Below are 9,699 nucleotides of genomic sequence, written 5' to 3'. Positions count from 1 at the left end.
TTTACAACTCTCATAAGGGATGGTTGCATACTCGTGAAGACGGCAACAGAATTCAAATTGAGTTTGTCTAACTTTGAAAAATGGTACTGTTCAGAATGAAATAAAATTCCAAATAGAACATTCAAGCAATATTGTGTACTTTTAAGAACAAAAACCAGTTCAAAGAGCAAAAGCAAAATCAAACAGCAGAAGGAAGCCAAGCAGGAAAAGATAATAAAGCAAAACAACAGAAAAATTCCAAGGGTTAGGACTAAGCACATGCTGAAAATACATCAACCAAAGTTGAATATTATTCCCAAATTAGTTTTCATACTTATCTTCATAATAATTCCCTCCTCAGAGCAAAATCTTGCATAAGAGTTTAAAGTTTACATTTTACTTAATAATATTGGGTCTCAAATAATATCATAGTAATTGTGAAAGTAAACAAGTAGAAAATATATATGTCAAGAATAATCAATGGATAAACTATAATCAAATAATAATCTGTAATTTCCAAAGTGAGAAAAGTGGACAAGGATTTGAGTAATGGGTTGCTTTGGAGAGAGAAAATTGAGAAATAGTTTAGTTGAATATAAGTATAAAAAGTTGAAAATAAACAAGGAGGAATAATATATTCAACACTGACCCAGGTTCATTCATTTTCTCCAGGTTGTATTTTTTTTCTTCCAAATCACAAGTGTTATTATGCTCTCTTATCACAACAATCAACACAGAAGACTTTTGTTACCAAATGTGTGGGACTTTCTTGCTTACCAACAAGCAAGCAATCAATTTTGCAGGAAAGCCCGGCAGGACGTCCTCAAATTCGGTTCCATTCCCAGACTACCTACCTGGCATACTATTCAAGTTCTCAATTATCTCTTCTCATCTAGATATTTCCACCTTAGATTTCCTTTATTTCCTGTGCTATCTCTGTTCATTGCTTTACAGTCATTGTGATTATTTGGCACCAAATGTCTTTCTGGCACCACTAGTATGTAAAATTTAGATAATTTGCTTTTACAAAGGACAGTGATTAAATTATTAAGGAAATTAGATTAGGTCTCCAAAAATATGAGGAAGTGACATAAAGTACTATAACTAAACATTAAAAAAAAGAGAAATTAAAGGTAGTCAGGTGTACTGCAAGACTCTGGGACAAATAAAACACTATCATCAGTTTTTGATATGCTGTCTTAGTTTATCCTACAATGATTAATTTCATGTTGAACATTGAGCAAGATGCATGAAATAGTGAGATAAAGGCTGAGCCCTGGTGGGGGTGAGGTTCTAGTCTTGTCAGGAAGATAAGACAGGTTAACAGAAGACAAAAACAGACCGGTCATACCAGGAGTCCTAAGTGGTATCAGAGAAGGGAAAGATAATTTCCAGATGACATAGATTAGGAAAACTTAAAGGAGGGGTGGAGATGGAATTTTGAGGAAACATTTTCAGGAATGTTGATAATAGGAGCAAGTCAGTTCCAGGAACAGCCACCATGCAATTTAGGAGTAAAGTTTAGGAGACTACAAGAAATCCTAAAACTTTATGGGTCACATTTTGAAAATCACAGCGTAGAATCAGACCATTCAAGGTCTTCCTTGACTGTCTAATCTGAAATTCACCTTACTGAAAATGAAACAGTTATTTTAATATTGGCTGATCAAAAACATTTTCAAAGATAGTAGTACAGGGAGCAAACTACAAGAAGAAATGAAATTAGGAAAGGAGATAAAATGGATACAAGACAATCAGAGAGTAGACATTTGTCCCGATAAAGGCAAACCGCCTGAGGTCAAAAAAAGAATATTATTTTCCATGAAGAAAAAAACAACAGCTTTCAGAAATGATGGACTTTTTATCATCATGTGCATCCAAGGGTTATGCTTTTTTGTTTTTAACTTTCGGTTGAAAACAGTATTTGTAACTGAGAATCTAATGACAAATCCTCTTTGGAATGTTATTCTAAACCCTCTTTGGAATATCTGCAAATGATCAAAAGAACTTGAAATGTTTTCTTGTTGTTTATAAAACATTAGGGGAAACAAAACTGCTTTTCAAAATATCAGCTGCAGGATGAACTTCCAGAGAATGTAGCTTTAAAGGTTTCTCTTCCTTTTTTTTTTTTTTTTTTTTTTAACTCTGTATCTCTTTTTCAATAATTTTTTTCTACCTCTTTTTAGTACTAACCCTAAGTAATGAATGGCGGGTATGGAAGGAGAGAGATGGAAGTAACTTTGTCCATTTGACAGGAGTTCATTATTTCTTCCCTATTTTGCAGAGTGTCATTTTAAATAAGTGCAAGCCTGGAAAAGGTTTTTATTGTTTCGAACCACAGGCTTTATATTACCTTTAAAAAAAAAACCTCTCAGCTGCAAGTTGGATGCTTCTGGCAGCAATACAAATCTAGCACCACCCAGGGAGGGAGTGTATTTGCTTCTTCACTCATTTCTGTCAGGGCAGAGGAATGCTGGACATCCCAAGACAAGGGAGGCTGCAGCACGCTGCTCGCCAGTCCCACACCTTGGGCCTCCTCCCTCTGCAACACACAGGTAAGTGATTCAAGCAGAGCGTCCTAGTTCGTGTGCAAGCCATGAAAGTCAAGTGCACTGCGCTAGAGGTGTCTCATAGGTCTCTTCGACACTTTCAGAGAGCTCAATTTGGCCTGGTTTAGGTCATAAGGTTCTCATTCTACCCAATAAATTCCTGAAAAGGCCCTTTTGTGTTTTGTTATTTATATCTTTGTATATCACTTTGCAGCATGCTTTTCTATAGACTATAAAAAACATGAAAACAGCCACTTAATGTTTGTTTGTTTGCTACAAATCTATGGCTAGTTGTTTATCTGTTATTCATTCACAATCAGAAATTGTAAGATCTTATAGTAAACTTTATTGCCGAACAGTGAAATATCATGTAAAGTTTAGTTTTCAATGTCAATGTTTTAAAATAACACAAGTGGATAAATGTAAGACTTAACATGGGACAGTGAATTTAAAAACTATAGAGATAAAATTTTCCCATAATATGGCAGTAGTCTCTAAATATAAAACTCAATGTTATAAATTTGGGTTCTTAATGAATTTTTTATATCACAAATTCTGTTTCCACTTAGATGTCAGAAACTGAGCTGGAAAAGATAAAAGTAAGAACAGCTGAGCATTTTGAAAATGATAAAAATAACATTTCTTGGTTGAAGGAAGGTAAGTTTTCTTGCTCTTGATTTTTTATTGGAATGAAAATTTTGCTTTTGTTTATAAGCAAGACTAGCATGGGAGAAGGAGAAAGAATGTCCTGGCAGCCCAAGTGATATTTGTACTTCTGATTTTCATTCTTTTTTTTTTTTTAAACACACATGTGGCCTAAGTGTTCATTTGAGAATCCTTAGCTTTGAAATGCTTCTTATAATCCCCGTGTTGCAGGAAACATAAATTACTTTGTTGGTAAGACTGAATATGCATTTTTAACTCAGTTACATATTATCTGTGAGGTTCCTATAGTGCTATAGATTATTTTCCTTTATAGCCAAGAAGACTAAATAATTTAAGGACAAGTATTTTTAAATAATAATCACAGAAAGGAATGAGTGCTGTAGGAAAGTATGTCTACAAATAGAATCGCCATTCACTGCAATTAGAGAAGCCACCTTCCCAGGGGAGAATGCTATCGGCCATGGGCACAACATGCGTAAGATGGTTGCTTGAAATATACACACGAATCGATATATCCTCCTATTATGAGTACAAATTTATGCACTTTTGAAAATATGTCTAAACCCATGATTATTTACTAGAAGGCTTAGTTTTATAATCTTCTGACTTTATGAACACGTTCAAAGACTCTTAAAGGTAACTGATTTAATATCTTATTAAAATGGAGTATTTTTTTTTTTACCATTTCAAGAATCTTACATTGTAAAGGGACAGCTTTTAAGTAGTTGAAATTTTAAAAAATTATTTTATAAGATCATGAGAGACTCTACGAAATATATCAAGTAAGTTATACAACACAATAATAATATCAACATTGACCATGTTTCCTTGCATTTTATTGATAATTATGCTGAATTATTATGACAACCCTATGAAGCACATAATATCTTTAATTTGCTGATGAGAAAACAGAGCCTTAGAGAGTTCCAGTAACTTGCCTAAAATTACAAAATTAGGAGGTGTCAGAGCTGGGATTCAATGCCAGGTTGTATGACTGATTCTACAGCATGTGAATTTAACCACCACCTCATCACATTCCAAAGAAAAAAATGTTTAAGTTACTTGTCAAGATATGATGTGTGCTCAAAAATGTTTTCCTACAATGTTTAAATCAACACCTCCAACTTCATCATACCCTCACATCTACTTTTATCCTTAATTCTACCCTATCCCCACCCTCATTTAAAAAATATGTTTACTTTTTCAAAAAAAGGTGGGACTCATCTTTTTATGAAACTCTATTTCAGGATAAAATTTGATGCAGACACGAAGCATTCTCAGAATCATTTCTTTTAAAAAAGCTGCAGGGCTAGAAAATTCTCTAATTTATTTTTTATTAAGATAGCTTTTAAATAGAATCTTTTAGAAACAAAGTAGAAGGCAAAAATTGAACTTGCACCAAAGATTCCCTGTGTTTTTCTTATGAATCCCAAATCCATGAAGACAGAGATGTTCCTCATCACTACTTAACGTGAAGTTTATATTATTTATTTTTACTTTAATTGTTTCATGCTATAGATGTCATATAGAAATAAGTGACGAAATTGATAGGACAATCAATTGTTTCCTGAATAATTTTCTTTTTAAAAAAGTGTGCCCATTAAGAACAGCTTAGGCATTGAATTCTTGTAATCTATAAAATCTAATTTCCCAGGTGACCTGTTTTATCTCATTTGGATACTTCATTTAAGTTACACTCAAATTATGTTTACTATATTTCATAAAAGGAAATTGAGCCAGATGCTAGATGACAACATCTTAATTGGGAATTATCAGGATGAGTTAGTTTTCAAACACAAATGTCTTTTTTTTTTTTTTTTAATGTTAAGAGAAAGTATATGGGTTGGCTGGCTTATCAAAAAAATAAAAAAGACAGACTGGTGCAGTAAAAAGAGCATGGCATCTGAGTCAGGCAGGCATGGTTTTTAAATCTCAGCTCAGCTATCTACTATGTGAATTGTGGCATGTTACTTCACCTCTTGGAGCCTCAGTTTCCTTAACCAGGGACTAGAATACCTGCTTTGTGAAATTGTGAAAATGAGATTTTGTTATTTTTCTGCTTCTTTCCCTTTTCCCCCAAAACTGACTCTGAGCACTACGCAGAATAGTACAGCTATGTTTTTAGAGAGCTTAGTTTATACTTTGAGCAATCTGTAATAGCAACAACACTTCCTACAGTATTTTTATACATTCTTTCATTTGATCCCTACAACAACCTGTTTTGCAGTACTATTGTCCCCATTTTACAGATTAAGAGACTGAGGCTTAGAGATATTGTGGACTTTGCATCAACTTACAGACCTGTTAAGTGGCAAACTGAGTCTCAAACCCAGCTCTTCCACTTACAAATTCTGTTCTTTTTATTAAGCCACTTCATCACAGTGACTTCCCAAACAGTTGTCAATAAGAATTTTCTTTTTATCAACCTCCAACCTAGCCTATCCTTGCTTTTAAAAAAAGATACTTTAAAAGTACCTCTTTATGTTGCTCAAAAATCTTTCTTATTTCAAGAATGACAAAAAAAAAAGTGGTTGCATCTCTCACAGCAGCATCTCTGTTGCTTCCCTTCGGAACCCCCAATGAACACTCCCTCTTGTTAAAATGTGGATAATAACAGCAATGCCTTATTAGGGTTGGAGTGAGCATTCACTGGAGACACGAAGTGCAGTGCCAGACCTCAGAGTGAGCTTGCAACCTATAGGAGATATCACCGTCACCACCGTTCTGAGTACTGCTCTTCTTTCTAACTTCTCAACTTCAAGCATTCTTGTGATTTATTCAGTTCAATTCAACATTTATTAACTGTGGCATTACTAGAGATGAAGTATGGGCATGACAGAGAACAATATCAAAAAAAGAAACACACTCTTGTGCTCAAGAAACTTATTCTTCAATTTTCTCATTCAATTGTCTTGCTTTTGCTAGGAAGGCAAAAGGCTCTTATTTGCTTTTCACTTTTCTTTTCACTTTTCTTCAGATGAATCATGAACCTGATGGCCTCAGCAATGGTGTCAAAGAGATGGTGAAAACCACACTCAGAGTTGTTAACAATAATTAGGGTAAACCGTGTTTGAGAAATACCACTGGTAGACCTGAAAACGTACTCATTTCAAAGTCATGTAGAAACCCTGCTTTAAGAAAATCAGAGAAACAAGGCATGATTTTGAAAGAAGCACCAGGCAAGATGAGCCTAGGAAGTCTAGTCTTGAAGGCAGTCACAATCTGTCTACACGGGTGGAGAGAAGGAGATAATGCTGGGAGCAAAAGCATCAGAGGCTGGAAGATGCCCATTCTGGTGCTAGAGAAATTGGCATACTGGCTATTTGTTCTCATGTGGATTAACACAAAATGAAGGGAAAAAATAAACAGAGCTCTGACTTCAGATTAAGTAGTTGGACACTGGTTCTGTGTTGTCACTGCAATGCTGAGGTCAGGAACTCATATACTGAAGCAAGAGTTGGGCATATAAATCTGTACATCTGTAACTGGCGTGCAGAATGGGGTGGGACAGACAGAGGGAACGTTAGGGGAAGTGACGTGGTGAAAACTAAGACAGCAATACATTTAGCAGCCTCGAAGTTAGAAAAATATGACCTGAATAAAAGTCATAGCAAAGAGAGGAAGAAAATAATCCCAAATGTAAAAAACTTTATGGAGAAAAAATTGATATAACAGAAATTGGGGGAAAAAATTACAGGTGGAACAAGATGGCATGTAATACCCCATTAAGCCAAGGAGCATTCTGGGTAAGCATTTCAGTGCTTGTAGCTAACACCATTTGATACGGAAGAGAAACAGCAAGATGAAGGGATAGAAGCCCTTAAATTGTTGCCATTTGCAGTTTAAAATCACAGCATCACCAGCGTTTGAACTGCACACAGTTTCTTATAGTGTTTCCAGATTTTTCAGAAGGAATTAGAAATCTGAATATCTCTGTGAAATCTCCTGATGGCTAAAGGTTAAGTAATAATAATAACAACAGCAACAACAACAATAAAACACCATGCAGGACAAATGAAACCAGGCTCTGGAGTCTATTTCAGCCTATAGGCTGCCCATTTGAGACTTCTGTTTTAGGAGCATATATTTCTAAACAAAATCGAATACAACTTCCTGAAAATTATTTTTGCATAAACATTACTGCATTGGCACAGATATCGATCTGTCTGTCTCTATCCACACATACATATTTATGAGTATGAGCAAAGTCAATATGTATATATGTACATGCATGTACATACATATTTATACACGTGAGCAAAACCAAAACACCAATCATTTGACCTTAAAAATGTGAAAGTAAAAGTTGTGAATTTTTTGTCCTTCAGGAGACTAGCTACTTATAATTGTTTAATGGGACATGCTTTTCACAGTTGTAACAAATAGAGGAAAAGCAAAATCATCCCAAGTTACAAGTGTACCTTCAATGCACCAAAACAGTAGTTTTGTAATCTTCTAACCAGGTGTGGGCTCTGTACAGTAACTTTAAAATTGACTTGTACCCCACTGCGAAAACTTACTCTTAGAGAAAAAAAATGTTAAAAAAAAAAAGAGTGAAGGAAGGTGGGCAATGAACAAGCTTTTCTCTCACCATCCATAAATGCCAGGAAGAAAAGAGTGTGGAAGATGAGAATTCTGTAGTTTTTTTGAAGTATAGCTTCTTTTCTGTAAGCTGTCACAGTCTTCAGTAATTTAAAAGTTGTGGTAGCCACAATCTTTGGTGATTTAAAAAATCATTATTTAAGTACATTTTTGAAGACTTCCGCTAGACTTATTTAGTATGGATGTAGAAAAGTTGGGTCACCAATGATTTGGAACCTTGAACATACCAGTTACCATTTCACCAGAATCAATAAATATTAGAGACTAATGAACCAAAATACTGCAAAATTGTCTAGAGGTCATAAAATTCCAGGTTCCAAAAATTCCTTTTCAATATAATATAAAACTTCAAATGCCTAATACAAAAATCCCATCTTATTCTTAAACTTCCACGTTTGTTTCAAATGAGATGAAGAAGGTGAAAATCTTTCTCACATTTATTGACATTTACAAATCCACTGAACTTCCCTTTAATTCTAAGTAGAAACAATTTACTTAATTCGCTCAAAAAATAAGTTCAGATCAGGAATATTAAAACAGTTCTGAAGTATGTATTTTATTCAATTCAGCAACCATTTTTGATGTGATGCCTCTTGAACTCGCAGACAACATGCAAGGCAAAGAAACACAGATGCCAAAAAATGAAGATGTCACAGTTCTTGCCCTCAAGGAACTCATGTGCTTAAGTGTTTTATTAAAATGACTATATATTAATCCATGCTAATTCTCCCACTCAGATAATTCTCATTTCTAAAAGGGCCATTTTTGTGTGTCTAGTTAAAAATTAAACCACACTAATGCCTATTTTAAATTGTTAATTTCCACAAATAGTATGTGAGATTCTTTTTACCACATAAATACAGGAAATGAAATCATTGCATCTTATTTCTGTAGTTTTCATTAATTTGTGAAAGCGTGTTACACAATAACCAAAATAGGGGAGAAAAGGTAATGACCAAATAGAATGTTGTTTTGTTTTTAAGCATAACAGACAGGAAAAACTGGATGTGAAAATATGACCTTGCAAGTCATATAAATAAGTAAAACAAGACCATGAAGAAGATAATTTCACAAAAATAATTATTTTGAAGCATTTAAAGAATATGATGTGATAGAGATTGGTGTGAGGACTATTCTTTAGAATCAGCAGTCAAGGACGTTCTCTCTGAGGAAAAGTTATTTGAACTGAGACTTAAATAACAAGAACGAGCCAGCCATGCAAAAACCTGGAAGCGCATTCCATGGGAGAAGAGCCTCTGCAAAGATAGTATGGCTCAGAATGGCTAACAGGAAGGAAGGAAGGAAGACAAAAAGAAATGTGGCGTAGGAAAGGAGGGGAAAAAAAAGGTGCTTAATTTGGAAATAATGCAGGAGTTTGCTGGTTATTTAGGAGTTTGGATATTTTTTCCTAATTGAGGTTAGAAGCCACCAGTGATTCTAAGCAGGGGAATATAAGTAATCACTTAGAAAGGGGGAATCCCAAAAAACAGAATTATCTTTTGGAGGGTTGGCCCATTGTAGTACACTTGGATTCTTCAGATTAACAGTCAACCAAAGATTTTATCTGGAATTTTTGAGACGGTTGCATCATGATTTGCAGAAGAAACATCCCGAGTTGTGGCAAACAGGTGACTTGTTCTTCCACTATGACAATGCACCCGTCCACACCATGCTGAGAATGTTCAGTAGTTTTGGACCTAAAAACGGCATGACCCCTGTGCCTACCCTTCCTCTTCATCTCATCTAACCCAGGTGACTTATTTTGTTTCCTGATGAAAAAAGTCCTCAAAGGGAAATGTTTTTCCAGTGTGGAAGAGGTGAAACAAAACACAGCAGAAGCACTAAAGGGTATCAAAATTGATGAGTCCAAAAACCGTTTTGAGCAGTGGAAAAAGTGTCTCGA

The 9,699-nt window shown here is 34.9% G+C and overlaps 1 protein-coding gene across 2 annotated transcripts in view; it reads left to right on the top strand.

Annotated features, from left to right (window-relative positions):
- Nucleotides 1-2,459: 2,459 nt before the first annotated feature.
- The window catches only part of MDFIC2 (MyoD family inhibitor domain containing 2), a 116,907-nt gene continuing 109,667 nt past the window's right edge, over nt 2,460-9,699 (top strand). For both annotated transcript variants that reach the window (XM_021714898.1, XM_021714897.1), the window contains exons 1-2: nt 2,460-2,534; nt 3,098-3,185. In XM_021714898.1, the coding sequence (XP_021570573.1) occupies nt 3,098-3,185 (88 nt within the window). In that variant the 5' untranslated portion in view covers nt 2,460-2,534. The remainder of the gene's footprint in view (nt 2,535-3,097; nt 3,186-9,699) is intronic.

The sequence above is a fragment of the Carlito syrichta genome, unplaced genomic scaffold (assembly GCF_000164805.1).
Source record: "Carlito syrichta isolate Samal-C Ts95f unplaced genomic scaffold, Tarsius_syrichta-2.0.1 Scaffold305868, whole genome shotgun sequence".
In the NCBI taxonomy this organism is placed as follows: domain Eukaryota; kingdom Metazoa; phylum Chordata; class Mammalia; order Primates; family Tarsiidae; genus Carlito; species Carlito syrichta.
The sequence above is the reverse complement of the archived record's forward strand: the minus strand, read 5'-3'. Positions and strand labels throughout refer to the sequence as shown.